At 43.7% G+C, this 27,145-nt stretch overlaps 1 protein-coding gene across 4 annotated transcripts in view; it reads right to left on the bottom strand.

The window, feature by feature from the left end:
- Positions 1-27,145, bottom strand: part of LOC126998366 (uncharacterized) — a 191,645-nt gene that overhangs the window by 126,002 nt on the left and 38,498 nt on the right. For all 4 annotated transcript variants that reach the window (XM_050859898.1, XM_050859897.1, XM_050859899.1 and 1 more), the window contains exon 2: positions 4,319-5,662. In XM_050859898.1, the coding sequence (XP_050715855.1) occupies positions 4,319-4,463 (145 nt within the window). In that variant the 5' untranslated portion in view covers positions 4,464-5,662. The remainder of the gene's footprint in view (positions 1-4,318; positions 5,663-27,145) is intronic.

The raw sequence follows: 27,145 nt of genomic DNA on the forward strand, positions 1-27,145 counted from the left end.
AGGTGGCGAAGCAAGAGGAGGAGGAGGAGGAGGAGGAGGAGGAGGAGGAGGAGGAAGAGAAGAGATAAACAATAAAACACGAGAAGAAATCACACTCGCAAAAAATATAATGAGAGAGAGAGAGAGAGAGAGAGAGAGAGAGAGAGAGAGAGAGAGAGAGAGAGAGAGAGAGAGAGAGAGAGAGAGAGAGAGAGATGGGGGGAGAGGGGGGAAGAGCCAGGTGCGCGGGTCACGGCTCACGACACACGTTAATGATATCAAAGGTGAGGCAGCAGGCAGGTGAGAGCACTCTTCCTCCCTTCCTTCCTCCCTTCCTTCCTTCCTCCCTTCCTTTCTTTCGTCCTTCCCTCCTTCCTTCCTCCCTTTCTTTCGTCCTTTCCATCTTACTTCTTTCCCTCCTTTCCTCTTCTGCTCCATTCCTATATTCCTTACCTCGCTTCTATTCTTTTTTATTCTTTTTTCCATCTCTTCCCTTCCTCTCTTCCTTCCTTTCTTCCCTCCTTCCTCTCTTTCGTCCTTTCCATCTTCTTTCTTTCCCTCCTTTCCTCTTCTGCTCCATTCCTATATTCCTTACCTCGCTTCTATTCTTTTTTATTCTTTTTTCCATCTCTTCCCTTCCTCTCTTCCTTCCTTCCTTCCCTAATATGTTTTTTTTTTCCTCCCTCTTTCTCTCTTCTACTATTTTCCTGTTTATCTTCTCTCCTTTTTTTTCCTTTTCTTATTCATCGCTATCTTCAATCGTCTACATCCCTTCTTCTCTTTCTTCCTCCCTTTCTTTCCTTCTCTGTTTCTTTCCACTCTTCTTTCCTCTTCTACGCCTTTCCTATGTATCTTGCCTTCCTTGTTTGTTTGTTTTCCTTCATTTATTCATCACTTCCACCTCCCTTCCACTCTTCGTTTCTTTCTCCCTTTCTTTACTATTTCATTCCTTCCCTTCCTCCTTATTTCTTTTATTTCTTTCTTATATTTCTTGCCGCTTTTACTTTTTTCCTTATCTTGTCCATCCCTTCCCTTCCTCCCTTCCTTCTTTCCCTCCTTCCTTTCTGTCCTCCTTTCCTCTTCTACTTCTTCCCTATATATCCTACCTCGCTTCTTTTTTTTTCATTCTTTTATCCATCCACTTCCCTCCTCCTTCTACATCCCTTCCTCTCTTCCTTCCTTCCTTCCTTTCTTTCCTTCTCTGCTCATTTTTTCTCTCCTCTTCTACTCCTTTCCTATATAACTTATCTTACTCCTTTTTTTCACTCTTTTAACCAATACTTCCTACTCTCTCTCTCTCTCTCCGTCCTTCCCTTCCTCCTTCCTTCATTCTTTATCTCTTTTCTTTCCTTCATTCCCTTACCTCCCTATTTTCTCCTCGTGTTATCTATTACTTACCCAAATATGTCCTTTTTTTTCCTCCTTTAATCGTCTACTAATTTTCTCTATCTTATCTTCTAGTTCTCCTTTCCCTCCTTCCTTCCTTCCGTTCTTTATTCTCTCGTCTGTTCCTTTACTTTCCTTCATCTCTAACTTCCTCCCTTCCTTTCTTATTTCTTATTTCTTCCTTTTCCTTTCTTCTCTCTCAGCCATTATCATTTTTTTTTACTTGTTATGCCTTTCCTCAGCCCTCCCCTATCTTTCTTCTTCCATCCCTCCCTCCTTTCCTTTCTTCTTTCTTCCATCTTTTATTCCTCCCTTGTCTTCTCTTTTTCTATCGTGACCAGTACTCATTTTTACCACACATTCCATCCTTCTTTACAACATTATATTATTTTTCATTCTTTCCTTCTCTCTCTCCTCCATTATTCTCCCCCGTCCAAACTCATTATCCCTCTCTCTGTCTCTCTCTGTCTCCTTGCCTCCCTCCCTCCTTACTTCCATTCCACTCCTTCCTCTGTCACTTTCATCTCTCTCTCTCCACCCCCCCCTACTTCCATCTTCCTTTCTTCTCCTTATTTCCCTTAAGACCAATATCATTTTCAGACATTCCTCCTTCACTCTATACTATTTTTTTGTTCTTTCCTCCTCATCTCCTTCATTCTTTCTTTCCTTTCCTTTCCTTTCATGATCATCTTCTTCTTCCCTTCCTCCGTCCCTCCATCCCTTCCATCCCTACTTCTTCCATCTCCATTTTTTCTTTCCTATTTTTTCTCTTCGGACCAATATCATTTTTTCATTCATTTCTCCTTCCTAACATTATATTCCATTCCTTATTATCTCCTCCATTCTTTCCCTCCTTCAACATCATCATCTTCTCTCTTCTTCCTCCTCTCTCCCTCCTTTCTTCTCTCCCTCTTTTCTTCCCCTCCTCTCTTTTTAATATCCTTCTTTTAACTCCTTCTTTAATCTTCCTTTCTTCCCCTTTTTTCTCTTCTTACCCATAATATTTTTTTCACACATTCCTTCTTCACAACATTATTCTTCAATCCTTATTATCTCCTTCTTTCTTTATCTCTTTCAATTATCATCTTCTCTCCCTATGCCTCCTTCCTTCCCTCCTTTCCTTCCATCTCTCCTTTCTCTCCTTCTTCCATCATCCTTCCTTCCTTTCTCCTCTCTTTCTATCTCCTTACAATTTTTTTTCGACGTATTCAGTTTTCCATCCCATCATATTTTCTTCATTCCTCCCTCCTCTCTCCTCCCTTTTTTCCCTCCTCCAGCATCATCATCTCCCTCCCTCCCTCCCTCCCTCTCTCCTTCCCTCCTTCCATTCCATCCCTCCCTCATTCCTTTCTCCCCCGGTCCAAATCCTCCTCCCCATCTTTTTTTTCCTTGCATTCTTTCTTTCTTTGCTCACGACTCTTCATTTCAATCATGTTTGCTTAAGACATTTTCTTCCTCTGTGTTTTCTTTTCCTTCTTCCTCCACTCCCTTCAACTGGTCCTGTTCTTCTCTCCCTCTTTACTTCCCTTCCTCTCTTCTTAATAACCTTCTTTTCCCTCCTTCTTACATCTTCCTTTCTTCTCCTTTCTTCTCTCCTTACCAATAATATTTTTTTCACATATTCCTCCTTCACAACATTATTCTTCATTCCTTATTATCTCCTCCTTTCTTTATCTCTTTCAGTATCATCTTCTCTCCCTCTGCCTCATTCTCGTTTCTTCCTTTTTTTCTCTTTTTCTCCTTCCACAGTTCTGTTCCATACTCTCTTTTAGCTTCATCCTTTTATCCTCTCTCTCTCTCTCTCTCTCTCTCTCTAGTCTTCCTTACTAACTTCTTCCATTCATTTCTTCTTTCCTGCAAACATATTTTACCTTTTTTTCTCTCTTCTTCCACAGTTTTCTTCCACATTCCCTTTTAGCTCTTCTTTCTCTCCGTCTCTCCCTCTTCCTTTTCATTCTTCCCTCTAACTACTTCTATTAATTTCTTCCTTCCTGCAACCCCATTCTACCTTTCTTCTTTGTTCTATACTGTCGCTTTCTGTTCGTCTTTTTTTTTCCTCTGTAGAACGGTTCCAGTTGAAGAAGCGTAGCGTGAAAGAACAGACTAATTGAGAGAGAGAGAGAGAGAGAGAGAGAGAGAGAGAGAGAGAGAGAGAGAGAGAGAGAGAGAGAGAGAGAGAGAGAGAGAGAGAGAGAGAGAATGTAGTTAAGTCGATATCTATACAAAGAAGCGTATAGATGAATAGATAGATGATTAATGGACGTATAGATAGATAGGTAGATAGATAGATAGATAGATGGACAGAGACAAATAAAGAGAAACAAACAAAGAGAATGACTGGTTACATGTCAAGAGAGAAACGAGTCAAACAATAAAAAAAAACGTAGCAAAAAGAAGAATGAAGAAAAAACGAAAAGAAGAGTTGGGAGGTAAACGGAAGGAAAGGAAAGGAAGACAGAGGGAGAGAGAGAGAGAAAAAAAGGTAAGCATTATGGCGAGGAAGGAAACACCTGCCTCACTCCCTTCCCTCACACACCTGCCCTTCAATCTACCTCCTCCTCCTCCTCCTCCTCCTCCTCCTCTGTTCTCACGCAATCTTCCATTTCAGTGCCCATTCTTCTTCTTCTTCTTCTTCTTCTTCTTCTTCTTCTTCTACTCTCTCTCTCTCTCTCTCTCTCTCTCTCTTCTCTCTTCTCTTCTCTTTTATCTTCTCTCTTTCTCTTCTCTTTTATCTTTAATCTCTTTTCTTTCTTCACTTTTTTTTCTTTATATAATCTATCTATCTATCTATCTATCTATCTATCGATCTATCTATCTATATGTTTGTTTTCTTGGCATATATATTTTCTTTCTTCCAATCTCTGTCTATTCATATATTAATCATGTTACAAATCTCATTCTCTCACTCTGTCTATCTACATATCTATCAGTCAAACCTTCCTCCTGTACTCACCTTTCCTCAGCAGGTTCTTAATCCTTTTCGTCCTTCCCGTGAGCACCGCCAGATGGAGCTCGTCGTGAGGGGCGTCCTGCTCCTCCTCGGCTCCCGCGTGCTCCCGGGGGCCGAGGCAGAGAGCGCGCATCGGCGAGGGAAGCATCTTGAGTGAGGAGGCTTGGAAGGGTGGGTGAAGAGGCTCCGAATCTCCTTGTGTTGTCGCGCGAGTATCTGGGCGTTTTGTGCTTTTCGGTTGGCTTATTGTTGTTGTTCTTTTTGTTGCTGTTTTCTAAGTAGTGGTGGTGGTTAGGCGTTTTATAAAGGTTTCAATCCCTTTTTGTTCCTCTTTTTGTTTCACGTGTTTTTAGTAGGTTTCAGTCCCTTTTGTTCTTCTTAGTTTTTGTTTCTCGTGTTTATATAAAAAAAAATTGTTGCTCTTGATTTAGTTTTGTATCTTTTATTTAGTTGTTCAATCTTATTTTTAACTGATTTTTTGTTCCTCTTAGTAATCTTCAGACTAACAATCCATTTTCGTCAATACTCTTTTTACATTAAATAGTTTTATCTGTGTTCTGCTGTCTTGCAAATGTAACTTAAATGGCTGATCCTTTTTATTTTTTCAATTCGCTCTTTGTCACTAAAATTCACAGGGCCTCAGCACATTTGTATTTACTTTTCAAAGGCGTTTATTACATTTAACGTAATTGACTTGATTTTGTTTTATGATATGCTTTTGTTTTGTTCTTTCATATCTCGTTCTGTCCTCGAGGCTGCATTGTATCGTTTTATTTTCATTTCAGAGCCTTTATTCTTCACTTCTGGCGTCTGATATTTCCTCATTTGTGAATCAGTCTTATTCTTTCTTATTTTCTTTTAACGCAATGGTGGACTATTTCAGAAGGGGAACCAATCACTGAGAGAAACGTTTCATACCAGCACAAAACACCAGCTAATCGCGACGTCCTTCACATCATTCAAAACAGATGGAAGACACTGTTTGATTTTGATTTTACTATTTTTCTTCTAATTCCACATTTCTGTCACATTTCACAACTTCCACCACATCTTCCAGAGTCCAAAGGTAGATTACAAATTATATCTTACCTTATTCACTCACTGGTACAAAAAAAAGCAAAGGACAGGCACGCTAATGATATAAATACGATTAATTTTCATCAGTTATCAGTTACTTCAGGAGGATTAGGTGTCCCGTGGAGTTGCGTGCGCTGATTGGCCAGTGTGGCGTGACGTGGCGTGCGCTAATTGGTAGTCGGCGGCGTGGAGGAGGACCAATGAGAGGAAATTTTGGCACCGAGGCAGGTCAGGGGCGTCAAGTGGATCCCAGAGTCATCATTGTGGCCTCTGTGGAAAGAAGGAAAAAAGAAGGTAAGTTAGAGGGGAGGCGATGGAAGGATGACATCAACATTCAAAACTTAGAGGGAAGACATTGAGGGTCGTATTTTAAAACATTTCGTCTTCAAAGTTCACATAATTGCCAAGGCTTTCATTCGAGTTGAGGGCATTTCCAGTAGTAGTTTTATGACCCTTGTGGTAGTCTGACCCTTCCTCAGCACCATGAGCCTAAAGAAACACTTATTAGAACTCGTTTGATCTCTTCTCTGACCTTTAGAAATAGTTGATGTGAGAAGCGAAAGAGTCTTATAATATCGACCTGAAAGTATGAAGTTACCAACAAAAATGAGGAAGATACTCAGAATTTATGGGGAAACGTCGAAAGTTGAAGTATGAGGTATGAGTTATGGGGCAAACGATGGAAGTATGAGGTATGAGTTATAAGGCAAACGATGGTAGTATGAGGTATGAGTTATAAGGCAAACGATGGTAGTATGAGGTATGAGTTATAAGGCAAACGATGGAAGTATGAGGTATGAGTTATTAGGCAAACGATGGTAGTATGAGGTATGAGTTATAAGGCAAACGATGGAAGTATGAGGTATGAGTTATTAGGCAAACGATGGTAGTATGAGGTATGAGTTATAAGGCAAACGATGGAAGTATGAGGTATGAGTTATTAGGCAAACGATGGAAGTATGAGGTATGAGTTATTAGGCAAACGATGGTAGTATGAGGTATGAGTTATTAGGCAAACGATGGAAGTATGAGGTATGAGTTATTAGGCAAACGATGGTAGTATGAGGTATGAGTTATAAGGCAAACGATGGAAGTATGAGGTATGAGTTATGGGGCAAACGATGGAAGTATGAGGTATGAGTTATTAGGCAAACGATGGAAGTATGAGGTATGAGTTATTAGGCAAACGATGGAAGTATGAGGTATGAGTTATTAGGCAAACGATGGAAGTATGAGGTATGAGGTATGAGTTATAAGGCAAACGATGGAAGTATGAGGTATGAGTTATTAGGCAAACGATGGAAGTATGAGGTATGAGTTATAAGGCAAACGATGGTAGTATGAGGTATGAGTTATTAGGCAAACGATGGAAGTATGAGGTATGAGTTATTAGGCAAACGATGGTAGTATGAGGTATGAGTTATAAGGCAAACGATGGAAGTATGAGGTATGAGTTATAAGGCAAACGATGGTAGTATGAGGTATGAGTTATAAGGCAAACGATGGAAGTATGAGGTATGAGTTATAAGGCAAACGATGGTAGTATGAGGTATGAGGTATGAGTTATAAGGCAAACGATGGAAGTATGAGGTATGAGTTATAAGGCAAACGATGGTAGTATGAGGTATGAGTTATAAGGCAAACGATGGTAGTATGAGGTATGAGTTATAAGGCAAACGATGGTAGTATGAGGTATGAGTTATAAGGCAAACGATGGTAGTATGAGGTATGAGGTATGAGTTATAAGGCAAACGATGGTAGTATGAGGTATGAGGTATGAGTTATAAGGCAAACGATGGTAGTATGAGGTAAACATTTAAAATTATTGGGAAAACGAGGAAAGTATGACGTAAACACTCAATTTTTTAGGGAACACAACGGAAGTATGAGTAAAGCATTCAAATTTTAAGGGGAAACTAAGGATGTACGCGATAAACATGAGGTAAACGTATTCAAATATAAGGGAACCAAAAAAAAAAAGAAGAAATTTAAATAAAACTGTCAACAAGAAACATAAAAAAATAAATTCAGGTCACGAATATGAACAGGAATAAAGGAAAAGTGGTCAAAATTTAGGCTTTTCAGATTTTAAACTAGACAGGAAGTTCTTATCAGTGAAGCGAAGGCAGTGAGGAGTCTCTCTCTCTCTCTCTCTCTGTATGTGCGTGTGTGTGTGTGTATGTATGTGTGCGTGTGTGTGTGTGTGTGTGTGTGTGTGTGTTAGTTGTCGCCAGCCACACTTCCGGAAGAGGAGGAAAGAGGGAAGGGAGGGGAAGAAGGAAGAAGGATGGGAGAGAGAGAGAGAGAGGGAGAGAGAGAGAGAGAGAGAGAGAGAGAGAGAGAGAGAGAGAGAGAGAGAGAGAGAGAGAGAGAGAGAGAGAAAACAGGCATGGGAAGGGAGGGGAGAGGAGAGGTGAGGTGCGGTGAGGAGAAGAGAGAAGAGAATAGAGTAGAGAGAGATGAAAGATAGAAGAAGGGAGTAAAAGAAAATGGGAAAATAAGAAAAAGAAACAAAATTGGAGGGAAATTAAACCAATGGAAAGTAAGAAGCAATGAATAGGGAAAGTGAGAAATGAGAGAGAGAGAGAGAGAGAGAGAGAGAGAGAGAGAGAGAGAGAGAGAGAGAGAGAGAGAGAGAGAGAGAGAGAGAGAGAGAGAGAGAGAAAAAAGAAACAAAGAAAGAAAAAAAGAAGCATGATTGTAAAGGTAAGAAGAAAGGCATAATAATTAGGAGGAGGAGGAGGAGGAAGAGGAGGAGGAGGAAGAGGAGGAGGAGGAGGAGGAGGAGGAGGAGGAGGGATTGTTTACAGTCTCAGCTGACCAAGGAGAGGGAGAGAAGGAAAGAGGGTGAGGGAGGGAGGGAGAAAGTAGAGAAGGGAGAGAGGGAGGGAGAAAGGGGAGAAGGGAGAGAAAGATAAGCTCACAATCGCATTCCACTCACGCTTCCCCGAGAGTGGCCACGAGGAGGAGGTGGTGAGGAATGAGTGATGTAGTAATAGTAGTAGTAGTAGTAGTAGTAGTAGTAGTAGTAGTAGTAGTAGTAGTAGTAGTGATTATGTGTCGGGAAAATAAACATGGGTGGTATCTTTTGTGTAGTAGAAAAAAAGTAGTAGTAGTAGTAGTAGTAGTAGTAGTAGTAGTAGTAGTAGTAGTAGTAGTAGTAGTAGTAGTATAGTTAAATCGCACACTCCACATGCACTTCACCAGGTAGCCATTCACCTTAAAATTAAAAAAAAGTACTCGCACACATTCCACTCTTCCACTCATCCACCCCCCCCTCCACCCAGTCACCCCCCACCCACCCCACCCAACCACAACTTATTCAGTGGTGATATGGAAACGCAAACCAACACAGCTGAAAAAAACACCCACACCACAACCACGACCTCAGAAGGGGTATTGTTCTGCTGCGGTAAGTGCATTCCAACAGGCAGTCTATATATACGCAAGATAACGTATCATTCTTACGGGTATACGCATGCATGGTTATATATATTTCTCACAGTAAAGGAGGCATCTGTAAAGCAAAAATATTAACAAACAAAAAAGCCTACTTTATGCTTATCTACTCCTGTTTACCGTGTACCAGCGACGGGCCAAATTTGTGGCTTTACCATGTACCAGCGACGGGCCAAATTTTTACCAAGATATAAACCCCCCAAAATAGATGATGTATAAACTGATCACAAATGCGTTGATATATATTATCAAATAGTTTGTGTGAGTGATGATTTTTCTCATTTTTCTCGCTTAGAGGGGCCTTTAAGAAACATGATCCCCGCAGCTACCGGGTTAAAACGCGACCTATTTTCATATAAACTAGTCATATGTAACGTGCATGATCCTCCGTAATGCAGCCCGCAAGCCAAGCAAACGATATAACACAACCTAAGCACATTCCACTCGCACACTAACCTTCACTAGTCCATTCCACTCTCACCTAACCTTCGTCTCCCCCTTCCGCAGCCACACATTGCATTACCGAGCCGCTAACAAGAGACCTCAGTTCCTATCTTAACGGGTCTGTACACTGCAGAACCAAACAAAATAATACGACCAAATGTCCTTGTACAGTGTTTAGCTTTGATATAGAAGGCAAGGTATTTGAGGAAGATGTAAAGGAAAGTGGGCGCCGCTTCTGCACCTCCCCGGCCACCCCAAAACAAAAAGAGGGACTAGAAGGCAAGGCGACGATCCCCCGGCGTATACTCCAACTGAATGACTGATTGTAAAGGAAAGCTGTTTAGAATCGAGTGCCGACTAGTAAAACTGGCCACTATGGAAAATATGGTTTGGTTAGGGCGCCTACTATGACACAATACTAACAAAAGGACAGGAAGGAGGGAGGGAGGCGGAAGAGAAGTGACTGGTTGCCTCTAGTTAGGAAAGAAAGAGACTCAGAGATTAGTGAAGGCCTTGGTGGTGGAGGCGGCGGTGCAGAAATGGTACACACAACTATTTCCGTTGTCTCCGTTTCGTTATGTTAATCGAAGGCATTCCCACTTTTATATTTCGTCCGTGTGGGCAGCGTTTGTGTTGCGCATGTGAATTTTGAGTGTTGGCCCGCGATGTCGGTTTAGTGTTGCGAAAGGTTTGTTCTTAAGTCGAGTATCTGTTTGACTCTGCCTCTGGAACTGTCTGTATGTCTATTAGTCCATTTGTCTAATCAAGGCCTTTATTTTTTTTAGCACTTGTCCCCTACCATTGTATCTTTTTAGTTTCCTGGTGCTACTTACACATGTATCCTTAGTTGTATAATCACACTCTGTACTGCCTGGGGGTTGGGATGGCATGCTCCTCCCTTCTCCTTTGTTGTTTACTTGCAACAACAAACTATCAGTCAATCAATCAATTTTTATTTTTCAAACAGTGTATTTTAATTACTGCTTCTACATTTTTTTTTAGCGGTGTTCAAGTTTATTTATTTTGTCTATTATCATTTATTCAAGTTTATTTATTTTGTCTATCATCATTTATTCCTAACACCGCCATAACAAGAGAGTAGTGCACGTAACTGCCAGACCGTTTTTTATGTCACTGGGGCAAGATACGGAGCGCCCTTACCCTCTCGTCATTCACACCGCCACCCTTGTCACCGCCACCACCACCATCACCACCCCACCATCACCACCACTACCACACTACCACCACCCCACCATCACCACCACTACCACCTGTGTCCCTTACTAGTACGTCAGGCGCCGCTCTAATCTTGGCAGCTGTAGGTCCTCCCTTCTTATCAGGGTGACAAAGGGTGAAAGATTAGCACAGAGTCGAGTGTATCCCTTCAGTGACCTATATGGGAGTAGCTGTGTCCCTATAACTATAAACTCATTAACTCCTCTTAAACATGCCATTATTCGTTAACTGTCTATTCTTTCTATTCAGCTTTCATTCCTTTCCCCCATAAAATAGCAAGAATACGTATGGTCCTTTAAACACGTCATTATTCGCTTACTGTCTATTCTTTCTATTCAGCTTTCATTCCTTTCCCCCATAAAATAGCAAGGATATGTATGGTTCTTGTTTTTTTTTATGTCCTGTTATTCCATTCCTTTCTACGACTAAATCAAGGTGGGGGTCAGTTCAAGGGCATAAAAAGAGGAAACAAATGTGCAAAAAAAGGCCCGCTACTCAAATGCGTCCTGTTATGTCACATTAACTATAAATTCATTCACACAAACATTTCATCATTCGTTTACTGTCTAGCGTCGTAATCAGCTTCCTTTCCCTTCCCCCAAAGAATAGTAATGATACGTATAGTCCCTGGCTTTGATGTTCTGCTATTCCATTCCTTTCTATGACTAAATCTTCTCTTCAGCATATTTTCGGCATGAAGGAGATCTGGGAGCCTCAATTTTCAAGCCAATCATCGTTTCAAGTGATTATCCAAACCTGTCATTCCCTCCCTCCTCTGCCTTCTAGACCTGATCATGTTCCTCCTCTTTACATTTTGTTTATTAAGACTCCCTGTTCTGCCTATCCAAAACTGTCCTATCCTCTTTTCTCTGTCTCCTGAATTCCTTCCGTTCCTTCTCTTTGCCTATTTCATCCCCTTACCTTTATTATCGTTCATTATCCTGCCAATCCAAAACTATCCTATCCTCTTTCTTCTGTCTCCTGAATTCCTTCCGTTCCTTCTCTTTGCCTATTTCATCCCCTTACCTTTATTAACGTTCATTATCCTGCCTATCCAAAACTATCCTATCCTCTTTTCTCTGTCTCCTGAATTCCTTCCGTTCCTTCTCTTTGCCTATTTCATCCCCTTACCTTTAAAAACGTTCATTATCCTGCCTATCCAAAACTAGCCTATCCTCATTTCCCTGTCTCCTGAATTCCTTCCGTTCCTTCTCTTTGCCTATTTCATCCCCTTACCTATATTATCGTTCATTATCCTGCCTATCCAAAACTAGCCTATCCTCTTTTCTCTGTCTCCTGAATTCCTTCCGTTCCTTCTCTTTGCCTATTTCATCCCCTTACCTTTATTATCGTTCATTATCCTGCCTATCCAAAACTGTCCTATCCTCTTTTCTCTGTCTCCTGAATTTCTTCCGTTCCTTCTCTTTGCCTTTCTCATCCTCTTACCTTTAATAACGTTCATTATCCTGCCTATCCAAAACTGTCCTATCCTCTTTTCCCTGTCTCTTGATTCTTTCACGTTTCTTCTCTTTACCTACTTCATCTCCTTATCTTTGTTAATGTTCTATGTCCTGTGTGTGTCCAAAACCATCGCTTTCGTCCTTCATCTGCCTCCAAACTCTCTCGTTCTTTTCATTTACCGACTTCATTTTCTTATCTTTATTAATGTTCCTTGTCTCACGTGTACCCAAAATTATCCTTCCCTCCTTGTTCCTTCCTGTTCCTCTTCTTTTGTCTATTTTATCTCCTTGTATTAATTAACGTTCCCTGTCTTACGTGTACCCAAAATTCTCCCTTCATCCTTGTTCTTTCTCGTTCCTGTTCTTTTACCTATTTTATCTCCTTGTATTAATTAACGTTCCCTGTCTTACGTGTACCCAAAATTCTCCCTTCATCCTTGTTCTTTCTCGTTCCTGTTCTTTTACCTATTTTATCTCCTTGTATTAATTAACGTTCCCTGTCTTACGTGTACCAAAAATTCTCCCTTCATCCTTGTTCTTTCTCGTTCCTGTTGTTTTATCTATTTTATCTCCTTGTATTAATTAACGTTCCCTGTCTTACGTGTACCAAAAATTCTCCCTTCATCCTTGTTCTTTCTCGTTCCTGTTGTTTTATCTATTTTATCTCCTTGTATTAATTAACGTTCCCTGTCTTACGTGTACTTAAAACTATCCCTTTCCTCCTTTCACTGCGCCCTGACTCATCCCCGTTCCTCTTTATTTATGAACGTCCTCTGTCCTACGTTCCCAAAAGCATCCCATTTCTCTTTTCTCTGCGACTGCATTCTTTTCCGTTCCTCATCTTTACCTCACCTTCACCGACATCATCTTCCCAACCTAACGCTTACGCCCTTTCCCTTGCCACCATCTCCCCCTGCATACACACTGCTCCACCCCTGTTAACGTCACTCCTTTCCCACTCCCCTTTTCACCCAAGTCTCTTTCTTTCCTGTTTCTCATCACCACCTAACCTTTACCGACATCATCTTCCTTACCTAACGCTGACGCCCTCTTCCCTCGCCACCATCCACCCTTGTTTTACCCTTCTACACACTGCTCCACCCCTGTTAACGTCACTCCTTTCCCAACCCCCCTTTTCACTTTCTCTCTTCCTTTCCTGTTTCTCATCACCACCTAACTTTTACAGACATCATCTTCCTTACCTAACGCTGACGCCCTCTTCCCTCGCCACCATCCACCCTTGTTTTACCCTTCTACACACTGCTCCACCCCTGTTAACATCTCTCCCTTCCCCCTGGCTCTCCCTGCCTTCCTACGCTCAACAGCTTCCAACACGACTAGTTAATTAGAATCTTCAGTTTCTTTGCTCCACCCAACCTCCGCATTTTCTCAGGTGTTCTCTCTCTTATGGTGCCCTGCTCTGTTGTACCCTACCCTGTTCAACCACGTCCTGCTCTGCCATTAACATACCTTGCTTTCCCAAACCCCTTTTCTTCCCTTAGAGATCTACCTTAACACCGCTACACACGTTTTCACCCCTACCTTTGACCCTGCTGCACCCTCCCCTGTTCTATCACGTCTTGGTCTGCCATCACCATACCTTGCCCTACACTCCCTCTCCTTCCCTTACAGATCAACCTTAACACCGCTGCACACGTTTTCATCCCTACCTTACTCACCTTCCCTTCTGGTACATTGTCCATTTGTACCCTGCCCTGTTTTTCCATCCCTTGCCCTGCCATCACCATACCTTGCCCTACACTCCCTCTCCTTCCCTTACAGATCAACCTTAACACCGCTGCACACGTTTTCATCCCTACCTTACTCACCTTCCCTTCTGGCACATTGTCCATTTGTACCCTGCCCTGTTTTTCCATGCCTTGCCCTGCCATTACCATACCTTGCCCTCACCTGCCTTCCCGTTGCCCTTTCCTTCCACCTTAACACCGCTACACACGTTTTCACCCCCAACTCACCTGATTTACCTTCCCGTCCGTTCACCTTCCCCGCCCATACCTTGTAGTTCATGCCCTTCTGCCCTTCCTTCCTTCCTCCACCTCGCTGTTTGCCACCCCTTTACCTTTACCGTTCCTCCCATCACGTTCTTTTCCACTGTACTCTTCTTACCCTCTCCCAGAATCTTCTTCCATGTCTACTTACCTCCTTGCCAACGTGTCTTCTGTCCCCCACCCTCACCCTCTTCTGCAAAGCTGTTTTATCACCCAAACCACCACCACAGTAAGATTTTGAGCTCTCCAACATCATAACATCCACTTATATTTGTTTCCTTCTCTCCTCTTCCTCCTCCATGATCCACCTATTGCATAACTTCCCTCCACCTGTCCTTTTTCGCCTCTTTGCCACATCCCTTCCACAACCTGACTCCTCCACCCCTTCTCCTCTTTGCCACATCCCTTCCACAACTTGCCTCCTCCTCCCCTTCTCTTCTTTGCCACATCCCTTCCACAACTCGCCTCCTTCTTCCCATTCTCCTCTTTGCCACATCCCTTCCACAACTTGCCTCCTCCTCCTCCTCCTCCAGTCTCGCCTGACCTCCTCAAAGGGACGGACGTTGACCTTGCTGCTGCGGCATCAAACCTTAACCTTGCTTTTCACCTCGTTTGGTGAAACGACACTTGTTGTTTTGTGTGTGAATCGACTCCGTGTGTTACATTTTAACGTCACAACTTTTGAAATCCGTTCATCCACGCTTTTAATTAACCGTTACTTAAATAGGCCCGTACGCCTTATCAGAAATCGAACGACTAACTGTGCTTGTTTACTTGTCTTATTTAGCACCACTCAACCTAATTAATTAACGTCTAACTCAGTGCTGTGACGCGTCTAACTAGTGTTTGAAGTGTTGCGAGGATTACCTTACAGTGAGAGGACTTCCTTGCTGATCCACGAGCGGTTGTTATATATCGACTTTTTGTGTTTCCTGTCTTTCCTCAATAGGATTACAACTACACGACATAACACATCACCCAGTGAAAGACAGTGAGCTTCTTGTGTCTAACTAACGTAGAAAATCTGTCAATAACGTAGAAGTACAAAGCTTGACCCGTATACCAGCACACCTGTTTTGAAAAGGAGGAAAAGTTTAATCCCCCAGAGAATTTTAATCCCGGAGGGAAAACACGTGTGGGGCCTCATAGACGCCACACCTTAAACTCTCCCGCGTGACTCGACCGATTTAAAGCCGCCTCCCTCTCGGTGTTCACCACAGCCCACGCGGATACAAAATTCATTTTAACTGTAAAGCTCACAGTTATATCGTTTTGCAACAGTAAATAAATAAAAAAAAGAAGTAATCATGCCGTCCAACTATTTCAATTGCTGTAATTGTTCAAAGAAATATGCTGCGATTCACTATCAAACCAGCGACTCGATGTGTAGGTACTGTGTCTTAGACTTACGTATTCAGGCACTACAAACAACCAACGAGGATCTACAACGCTCCAATTCTTTACTTTGGGACATCGTGACGTCATACCCTCAACTCCCTACTCCTCCTTCTTCTTCTTCTTCTTCTTCTTCTTCGTCTTCTACGTACTCCGAAATCACCCGATCACATACCTCCTCCTCCTCCTCAGCCCCCTCCATTTCTCATCCTCCCTGCCTCCTCCCTTCCTCCTCCACCTCATCACCACAGGCCGCCAACACCCCCCTTCTTCACCCTCCACCACCAGCACCGCCATCACCCTGCCTCCTCCCCACCCATCCCACCATCACCACCACGACCTACTCTTCCTCCTCCCCTTCCTCTTCCTCACTCTTCTCTTCCGCCCCTTCCTCCTCCTCCAACTCTGCCCCCTCCTCCACATCACCAACATCCTCCTCCTCTACTCCCCCCCAGCCAACCCCTTCCGCCTCTTCCTCCTCCTCCGCCTCTGCCGCCTCCTCATACATTTCTTCTCCCCCCTCCTCCACATCCTCAACATCCTCCTCCTCTACTCCTCCCCAGTCAACCCCTACCGCCCCTTCCTCCTCCACCCCCGCTGCCCCCGCCTCCACATCCTCCACATCCTCCTCCTCTACTCCCCAGTCAACCCCTTCCTCCCCTTCCTCCTCCGCCTCTGCCCCCTCCTCCACATCCTCAACATCCTCCTCCTCTACTCCCCTGCAGTCAACCCCTTCCGCCTCTTCCTCATCTTCCCTTGGCTCCCCCTTGTCCCTCTCCTCTACCAGCCCTCCTAACGCCTCCACGTCCAGTCGCCACCACACACCCACTCCTCACTACTCATCCATTAGACGCCACAAGACCATTCTTCCTGCTGTGGTCTGCGTAGATCAGACACAGTTTCGGGGCACAGACAAGCTGAAAACATCTGTTAGACTTGTAGGGGACTCGCTGGTTAGAGGTCAATTAACGGAATTCTGCGGCAGGAACACAGAGACGCGGAGGCGTTATTGTATTCCGGGAGCCAAACTGGACGACATTACTTCAGCTGTCGATGCTGTCACGGAACTCGCGAAGGAAGACACAGTTTATTTGATTCACGCGGGGACAAATGACGTTCAGTCTACTCAAACTCAGGCCCTACTATCAAAATACCGTCAGGTCATTCGGCGTTACAAGACCAAGTCCCTCACGTCATTGTCTCTGGAATTCTACCCAGAATCAGCGCTTACGCCGGCTTCAACAGCAAAGCGAGCAACATCAATACTAGTCTGAAGGAAATTTGTGACGACGAAGGCGTGGCGTTTACAAACGCCTGGCACCACTTCCTTGAGCGCCCAGACTTGTTTTGGAACGATGGACTACATCTGAATGAGGTTGATCGTCGCGTTTAGGGAGGCTTCTGGACGAGGCAGTGAAAAGCTTTTCGAAAAGCCTTTCAAAAAACGGCGGGCGAGGACGGGGCAAAGGCAGCCCTTGATCAACCAACCCGTAGCGTCAGTGCGACTCACAAGAAACTGTGTAACTAACCACGCCTCCGACAAGCGAACTGGTACAACTCGTCACGGCCACATTTCTATCATGTACACAAATGCACGTAGTTTAATACCCTAAAAGGACGAAATTAGGGCTTATATTGCAACAGAGAAACCAGATGTGGTAGCCATCACAGAGACTTGGGCCAACTCTACCCATCTAGAATCCGAAATGTCATTCCCTGGGTACGAAAGCTTCCACAAAAGTCGAAAGCACAAGAAAGGAGGAGGAGTAGTTTGCTACGTAAAAAGTACACTCCTGCCATAAAAATAGACAAACAGGACGCAGAGAAATACGATTCTGTCTATGTGGAAATAACCGCAAATAACAAGAAACTAACACTTGCAACCGTATACAGGCCTCCGAAACAACAGGCAGCCGATGACACTGCCCTCTACGAAGAGATTCACTCTCTAACACAAAGCAAGGAAGCAATTATAATTGGGGACTTTAATTGCCCTAACATTGACTGGGGACTGATGACTGGAGATCAAGAGGGTAACAGGCTTTAGAAATGGTGGAGGATTCGTTCCTCACCAAGTTGTAACTCAACCAACAAGAGAAAACAATCTGCTGGATCTGGTATTAGTAAGCGACCCTGACCTCATTCGCGACTGTACAGTTGGTGAGAAACTTAATGGGTGCGATCACCACTTAATCCGTTTTAATATCAACATATGTCACAAACTCGTAGATAATCCATCAGTGATACCAGATTACAAAAGGAAATTTCAACTTAGCCCGTGCACTGCTTCCCTACGACCTGGGACCAACTTGGCATCACCGACAATACAATCGACAACGCGTGGAACGTTTTCAAAGATAAGCTGTTGCAAGTAGAGAAGGCTACAGTGCCTACGAAATCCAGGCGAGTAAATGGGGCCGTAGATCCACCGTGGATGACCAGAGAAATAAAAGGACAGTAAACCTAAAAAAAAGGAATTATAATTTGATGAAAGAGAATGCTACGGCCGCAGACAGCACAAAGTACCACAACAGCCTCAGAGCTTGTCTCAGCCGTATTCGGAGTAGCAAACGCAACTATGAAGAGAAACTAGATCGCGACATCAAGACCAACTCCAAAAAATTCTTCACATACATCAGATCGAAAAAGAAAGTAAAATCCAATATTGTTCCCATGACATACGAGACTGAATCTGTAACTCAGGACAGTAAATAGATGGCTAGAATCCTCAACAGTAACTTCGCATCCGTATTCACAGTCGAGGACATCGAAACCATTCCTGAGAGCCCTGCCCTGCCGAGTGAGATCACGCCGCTGAAATTGACTCAATATGCGACCAAGAAGTAAAAAAGTACTTGGACAAACTCGACACGAACAAGTCAACGGGACCCGACAGTTTGTCCCCGCGGTTATTAAAAGAGCTTAAACAACAAATTCTTCAACCACTCACTACCATATTCAACCGGTCAGTTCAACTAAACAAGGTCCCGGAAGACTGGAAGATGGCGAACGTAACACCGATTTTCAAAAAAGGAGACAAAAGCGTTGCATTAAACTACAGGCCCATAAGTTTGACATCAGTGGCAGGAAAAATACTCGAAAGGATTATTAGAGATAAACTTGTTAAGTTTCTAGAAAACAATAATATAATCTCCGACACCCAGCATGGCTTCAGAAACAAGCGCTCCTGCCTAACGAATTTATTAGACTTCTTCCAAGGTATATATAAGAACTGGGATGCCCACATCCCCAGTGATGTTATATACCTGGACTTTCAGAAAGCCTTCGACAAGGTACCGCACGAGCGACTCCTTAAGAAACTGCACTCGGCGGGCATCGGAGCCAATCTGATCGCGTGGATAAGAGATTGGCTCACCGACAGAAAACAACGAGTACTACTCAACGGACAGCCTTCCGATTGGCTACCAGTCACTAGTGGAGTGCCTCAAGGGTCGGTGCTGGGACCCATCCTCTTTATCATATATATCAATGACCTAGAATCAGGACTGAAATCCACAATATCGAAATTTGCAGATGACACCAAGGTGGGTGGAGATGCCCTCACAAAGACCGACTGCGAAATCATTCAGAAAGACCTCAATCACATTATCGAATGGTCGGAAAAATGGCAAATGTCTTTTAATGTTGACAAATGCAAAGTCATGCACATTGGGTCCCAAAATAGTAACCACACATACATCATGAATGGGAGGCCTCTGCAAGCGATGCAGGAGGAAAAGGATCTTGGAGTCACTATCAGCAGTGACCTGAAACACGCGAATCACTGTAAAAAAGCATACAACAAGGCCAACATTATGCTCGGGTTCATAGCGAGGAACTTCGAGTGTAAAACACCAGACGTGATGCTATCCTTGTATAATTCCATGGTAAGACCGCACCTCGAGTATGCAGTGCAGTTCTGGTCTCCCAATTACAGAAAGGACATTGCTTTACTGGAAAGGATTCAACGACGCGCCACAAAGATGATTCCAACCTTCAGGGCTCAACCGTACGAGGAACGACTCACGCGACTCAATCTCTTTACATTGGAGAAAAGACGCTTACGAGGGGATATGATTCAAGTCTTCAAGTATCTAAAAAAGTTCAATAACGTCGATTACTCCAAATTCTTTGAACTGCAAACCAACTCAAGAACTAGAAATAACGGTTTACCCATTCAGTCGAGTCGATGTAACACAGACATTGGAAGGAGTTTCTTTTCAAACCGAGTCATCCGCCACTGGAACAATCTTCCCTCAGAAGTAGTAAATGCGAATACCATCAACTCCTTCAAATATAGAATCGACCGTCATTTCGCTGCGTCAGGAGTAAACTGAATAACGAGGGGCTTCCATCTGCTCCTCAATATCGAGGTGCTTTCATCTGCTCACCAAGCCCCAAGTGGCGGTCGAGCAGATTAAACCACCCAAGCGGGCGACCTCGTAATGAGCCAATAGGCTTTCTGTTGCCTGCATTTCCATGTTTCCATGTTTCCCCTTCTCTTCTTTGCCACATCCCTTCCACAACTCGCCTCCTTCTTCCCATTCTCCTCTTTGCCCCATCCCTTCCACAACTTGCCTCCTTCTTCCCATTCTCCTCTTTGCCACATCCCTCCCACAACTTGCCTCCTCCTCCCCTTCTCCTCTTTGCCACATCCCTCCCACAACCTGACTCCTCCACCCCTTCTCCTCTTTGCCACATCCCTTCCACAACTTGCCTCCTTCTTCCCTTCTCCTCTTTGCCACATCCCTTCCACAACTTGCCTCCTCCTCCCCTTCTCCTCTTTGCCACATCCCTTCCACAGCTTGCCTCCTCCACCTCTTCTCCTCTTTGCCACATCCCTTCCACAACTTGCCTCCTTCTTCCCATTCTCCTCTTTGCCACATCCCTTCCACAACCTGACTCCTCCACCCCTTCTCCTCTTTGCCACATCCCTCCCACAACCTGACTCCTCCTCCCCTTCTCCTCTTTGCCACATCCCTTCCTCAACTTGCCTCCTCCACCCCTTCTCCTCTTTGCCACATCTCTTCCACAACTTACCCCCTTCTGTCTTCTTCCTCCTCCTCCTCCTCCTCACCTCATCCCTTCCCACAACCTCTGCTTCACCCCACCACAGCAAGCTTCTGACCCCAACACACCCTTGCTCCACCCTCAACCTCCACCTCCACACATTCCCCCTCAACGCTGCCACGCCCACCGCCCACTACCCGCTCCCCGTGCCCTCAGCCAGTCCCTCTCCGCCGCCCATTCCCTACCCTTCACCTCCCATCCTTTTCTCCCCCCGCCCCCCCCAGCCTACCTGACCCACTCCCCACGAGACCCGACAAAGAACAGGTCTCGGAGTATTAAGGTAAGGGAGTAAAGGAGTAGTCTGGGTTAGCTTACGTGTGTGTGTGTGGCGTGTGGGGGGGAGGAGGAGTAGTGTGTGTGTGTGTGTGTGTAGGGGGAGGAGGTGTGTGTGTGTGTGTGTGTGTGTGTGTGTGTGTGTGTGTGTGTGTGTGTGTGTATGATAAAGGAAATATAAGAAAAAGAAAACAGAAAGAAAAGAGAAAGAAAATATAAGAAAAAGGAGAAAAGCAGAAAAGAGAAAGGAAATATATAAAAAGAGAAAGACAGAAAAGTGAAATCAGATAAAGAAAAAAGAAATAAAGAAAAGAGAAAGGAAAGACAAAAAGAAAGAGAAAGAGAAATCAAATATAAAAGAGAAAAAGAAAGAAGAGACAAAGAAAAAACACGAGAAAGAAAAAGGAAATATGAAAAAAAGAGTGAAATGAAGAAGAGCAAGAGCGATTGAGTGTCTGCATGACTTGTCTGAACTTAACACTGACATTTCAACACCCGCGAATGAAAACACGAATGTACACAAAGGCGGGGAGGAAAAAGAAGTATAAGGAGGGAGAGGGCGAGGGAACACAGCAGAGGGAAGGGAGACTTAAGGGGCTAGTACACTGGGCAAATTCTCCGTGGATCTTCAGTCAAACCACGATTTCCGCTGGCGTGGTTCTCATTTGTTTCTTGTTATAGCTGCTGATGATGGTGAGTAATACAGTTGTCCTTCAGTTAAATCTACCGTAGCTTTGGAAGATCGTGGACACGTCAGAAAACTACGGAAATATGAGAACCACGCCGGCGGAAATCGTGGTTTGACTGAATGTCCACGGAAAATTTGCCTAGTGTAATAGCCCCTTTATAGAGAGAAATATCGGAAAGGTATCCAATCACATTCATTGATATCGATAAATCAAAATGTCTGTTGATTTACTGAGGTCATATTCCTCATCATAAAACAATCAAAGGAAACTTGGATTAATTATGTGCGTTAAATGTGAAATCTTCTCTCAGCCTTGACTTCTAAAATTTCTTCAATATCTTTTATAGTTTATTAACCTACACTATTATTTTCTTTTCAGTCTTGATTACTAAAATTTCTTGATTGCCACTCTTCCTTTGGTTGTCCTTCAGTTATAATTATCTACACCCGTCCACTTTTTATTCTTAATCATTCGTATATCTTCATCTCTCTCTCTCTCTCTCTCTCTCTCTCTCTCTCTCTCTCTCTCTCTCTCTCTCTCTCTCTCTCTCTCTCTCTCTCTCTCTCTCTCAACACCTAAATATAAAACAAAATCACGTATTTAAAAAGACCACATAAAACATCCCCGCTTCACCTCTGCTCCTCACCCTCACCACACCGCCACCCCTTTCCAAACCACACCTCCCTACCAATACCTCTTTCCCTTCCCTCTCCCCTCTCCTCTCTCCTTCCCCCCGACCCCGTCCCGCCCACACTCAGCTTCCAACACACATTAAGCAGCAGCATCCTCTCTCTCCTTGCTCCACCCAGACGCCGCTCCCCTTCGTGTCTTCTTCCTTCCTTAACAGTATGATTATGTAGTAAATTTTAAATAGATGAGTAAGTTCAGAATATATTTTTTTTACAGCAAAGGAGACAGCACAAGGGCAAAAAAAAAAAAGTGTGTATTCATGAAACAAAGAAAATGGGTATGTATGAATCAATGTATGGATGATGATGATGTGTTTGCATGTATATTTATCTTCATCTTGAGCAATAAGTCAATCTATCTATTTTTTTTACGGCAAAGGAAGCAACACAATGGCAAAAACAAAGAAAAAATCCCCCGATAATCATTGCCCACTAATCTACTTATCTATCCTATGTATACTACCTCTCTGTCAATGTATACCTATTAATTTATGTATATTATTTATCTGTTTTCATTACACCTACACACTGAGTTTCTAATTATGCCCTTCTCTACCTGCCTACCTACTTAACTTTTTTTTTACAACAAAGGAGACAGCTCAAGGGCACAAAAAAGGAAACTCTAATAAAAAAAAGCCCGCTACTCGCTGCTCCTAAAAAGAATCAAAAGAGGTGGCCGAAAGAGGGGTCAATTTCGGGAGGAGAGGTGTCCCGATACCCTGATTTACCTGTATATCAATTTATCTTTGTCTACTTCTCTTTCTATCAACTCCCCTATCCACCTAGCTACCCACCAACCTACCTGTCAACCTACTTACCTACCTGCCAACCTACTTACCTATTTATCTGTATATCACTTTATCTATGTCTACTTCTCTTTCTATCAACTACCCTACCCACCAACCTACCTACCTGTCAACCTGCCTATCTGTCTGTCTGCCCCTATGTTGCGCACCGCCACCTAGCGACACCATTCTTCATCACACGTCAATCTTTCATGACTTGCAAAGACATAGGGTCGTATTATCAAACATTTCATCGCCCAAGAACATTAATTTGACAGGGCTTTCGTAGGAGTTGTGGGCATTTCCAGGGGTAGTTTTATGACCCTGGTGGTAGTTTAGCCTTTCTTCTGTACCATGAACCTAAGGAAACACTCATTAGAACCCGATTGACCCCTTCTTTAACCTTTAGAAATAGATAATGTGAGAAGCGAAAGTGTCTTGTAATACCAACCATAAAAACGTGCCGAAGGAAAAAAGATTCACGCTATTAAGAAAAAAATCAAATAAATAAATAATGCTACGATGATTTCAGGAGTATTGTGTAGCCTTCTTGAAACGCAGCAAACGGTTGTAAATATTTTTGCTGCCTTCACCAAACGCTCTTGGCAAAAATGTACTTGGTCTTTTTCTTGTTAGTTTTTTTACTTGTGTTAATCAGATTTTTTCTTTTGGCTTCATTCATAAATAAAAAGATGAACTATCACGTGTGGATGCCTAAATTATTGACCTTTACGAGAGAGAGAGAGAGAGAGAGAGAGAGAGAGAGAGAGAGAGAGAGAGAGAGAGAGAGAGAGAGAGAGAGAGAGAGAGAGAGAGAGAGAGAGAGATATAGTCAGAGAGAGAGAGAGAGAGAGAGAGAGAGAGAGAGAGAGAGAGAGAGAGAGAGAGAGAGAGAGAGAGAGAGAGAGAGAGAGAGAGAGAGAGAGAGAGAGAGAGAGAGAGAGAGAGAGAGAGAGAGAGAGAGAGAGAGAGAGAGAGAGAGAGAGAGAGAGAGAGAGAGAGAGAGAGAGAGAGAGAGAGAGAGAGAGAGAGAGAGAGAGAGAGAGAGAGAGAGAGAGAGAGAGAGAGAGAGAGAGAGAGAGAGAGAGTGTGTGCGTGTGTGTTCAAGGCCGGATTTGGTTTATTTGCTTAAAGTTATGAACCGGATGCAGGTTCTGGATCACGCGCAGGTCACATCTGGCGCTGCACAGGTGAGGGGGGAGGAGGAGGAGGAGGAGGAGGAGGAGGAGGAGGAGGAGGGGCGGTGAAGGAGGAGGCAGAAGAGGGCAAGGTCATACTAACAAATAAAATAGAGATTGCAGAGAACGTGAATGACTGACTGAACAGAGTGTGCATTTTTCAACCTTAATAGTGAATGTGACTGGGGTGGGGTAGAGGAGAGAGAGAAGAGAGAGAGAGAGAGAGAGAGAGAGAGAGACCCATTGTCAACTCTACACTGCTCTCTCTCTCTCTCTCTCTCTCTCTCTCTCTCTCTCTCTCTCTCTCTCTCTCTCTCTCTCTCTCTCTCTCATAGGCCTACTTTCTCCAAACAAGAGTCCACACAACACGAATATAGGCCTTCATTATTACTCTCTCTCTCTCTCTCTCTCTCTCTCTCTCTCTCTCTCTCTCTCTCTCTCTCTATTTCCTCCAGTTTATTATTCTCTATCGAGCTTGAAAAATACACAGCTGTCCCTCCTTGCTCCCTCCCTCCTTCCCTTCCTTCTATTCTCCCCTTCTTTCCCCCTATACTCTTCCTTCACACTTCACACCTCTCTCCGTCCCACTCTCACCCTCAGCATATCTCTCTACCATCACCCTTTCCGCGAACCTTCCCTCCCTCTGACCTCACTCATCCATCCCTCGCCCCCTCACTTCCTACGCCGTTTCCCTCCGCCCTCACCTCTGCCCTGCCGCCTCTCACCCACACAAGAGGCGGCATTCATAACAACAACAAGGATCAGCTGTAGCTCTCCACGCGGGGCGAAGGGTTAGGTGGTGAGGTAAGGGCGGGTGAGGCGTCATACTGATAGCCAGGGAAAGGGATTTGAGTAGCGGAGGAAGTGACGCAGATGAGTAATGCGAAAGAGGTTACTGGAATGAGGATGTTAGGAATAGTCTAAGTAGTGAGGAAATGGCAGATAGGTAACTGATTGTAGAAGGAAGTGTGTTGATAAGATTAAGATAGAATAAGTGTTCAATGTGGCAGGTTAATCAGTAAAGAACAATAGAAAGAAGAAGAAGAAGAAGAAGAAGAAGAAGAAGAAGAAAAAGAAGAAGAAGAAGAAGAAGAAAAAGAAGAAGAAGAAGAAGAAGAAGAAGAAGAAGAAGAAGAAGAAAAAGAAGAAGAAGAAGAAGAAGAAGAAGAAAGATAGAAAAATAGAAAGAAAAAAGAAAAAACATATAACAATGAAATATTAGACTAAAAAGAAAGATGTGAAGAATAAGAATAACTAGTGTTTTATGAGCCGGGAGAAGTTGAGATTGAAAGATAAAAAAAATATAAACAAAACACGTCAGAGAACTCGAAAATTATACGCAAATAATAAAAACAAAAAAGATGGAAAAACGCTGAAATTGAAAGATGAAAAGAAAAAAAACACGTCAGAGAACTCGAAAATTATACACAAATAAAAAGAACAAGAAAAGTGGGAAAACGTAAATGATTATAATCAGAGGTACGTAATCGCAAATAGCAAATATGTAAATAGTTGCATATGTACTGACGATAAGATGATAGATTGCCTGACTGACTGGCTGACTTACGTGTGGCCAGTCAATGTTGAAGGAGCGGTGTTTGGATTGGACGTAAACATTCGCTATTTCTGTTCTCTGGTAGTTGACATGAAAGACCCTTTTTGCAGGAATAGAATGACAGACAGAGAGAAGAGGCGGAGGAGGAGGAGGAGGAGGAGGAGGAGAAATAGGAGGAGGAAGAGGAGGAGGAGGAGGAAGAAGAGGAATGGGAGGAGGAACAGGAGGAGGAAGAGAAGGAATAGGAGGAGGAAGAGAAGGAATAGGAGGAGGAAGAGGAGGAATAGGAGGAGGAAGAGGAGGAGGAGGAGGAAGAAGAGGAATGGGAGGAGGAACAGGAGGAGGAAGAGAAGGAATAGGAGGAAGAGAAGGAATAGGAGGAGGAAGAGAAGGAATAGGAGGAGGAAGAGGAGGAGGAGGAAGAGGAGGAGGAGGAAGAGGAGGAGGAGGAGGAGAAATAGGAGGAGGAAGAGGAGGAGGAGGAGGAAGAAGAGGAATGGGAGGAGGAACAGGAGGAGGAAGAGAAGGAATAGGAGGAAGAGAAGGAATAGGAGGAGGAAGAGAAGGAATAGGAGGAGGAAGAGGAGGAGGAGGAAGAGGAGGAGGAGGAAGAGGAGGAGGAGGAGAATTAGGAGGAGGAAGAGGAGGAGGAGGAGGATGAAGAGGATTTGGAGGAGGATGAGGAGGAGGAAGAGAAGGAATAGGAGGAAGAGAAGGAATAGGAGGAGGAAGAGAAGGAATAGGAGGAGGAAGAGGAGGAGGAGGAGGAGGAGGAGGAGGAGGAGGAGGAGGAGGAGGAGGAGGAGGAGGAGGAGAAGAAGAAGGAGGAGGAAGAGGAAGATAAAGAGGAAGAGGAAGAGGAGGAGGAAGATGATGATGAGGAGGAGGAGAAGGAGGAAAAAAAAGACGAATAATAGGATGAATAAAAAGACACATAAGAAAGCCATGGATCAGTGAAGGGAGGAAAAAACAGCCCCCCAAAGCAAACCCAAGACATTTAGCTCAAGGTCCAGCCGCAAAAGGTCACCCACTCAACGCAATAAAAAAAAATACATAGCAACAACAAACATTATCATTATTACTATTAATGTTTATCATCCCTTATCTTATTGCACCGTTAGCCTTAGTCAACCATAACATTATTTTCCTTGTATTTAAGGAAGATTTTTTTTGTGTGTGTGTACTTCAATAATCGATTCCCGTTATCAAAACACAATGAATCATCAACTTTCTAGACTTACTGATAACAAACATTTCGGGGCTTACACACACACACACACACACACACACACACACACACACACACATACCACTTCGCACCCCTCACCAGAAAGGCTTCAGATCATTATATTCGTGGACTTCAAACCCTTAACGAAGAAAGGGTTCGTGTGAGTCCCTTCGTTTGGAGGCTCCTGAAGGGCACTCCTCGGGACCTTGTAAAAACGGTGGCATTAATGTGTGTGTGTGTGTGTGTTTAGTAGTTGTTGTTATAGTTGTCCCTGTTCTTTTTG

The sequence above is a fragment of the Eriocheir sinensis genome, chromosome 14 (genome assembly GCF_024679095.1).
Source record: "Eriocheir sinensis breed Jianghai 21 chromosome 14, ASM2467909v1, whole genome shotgun sequence".
Classification (NCBI taxonomy): Eukaryota; Metazoa; Arthropoda; class Malacostraca; order Decapoda; family Varunidae; genus Eriocheir; species Eriocheir sinensis.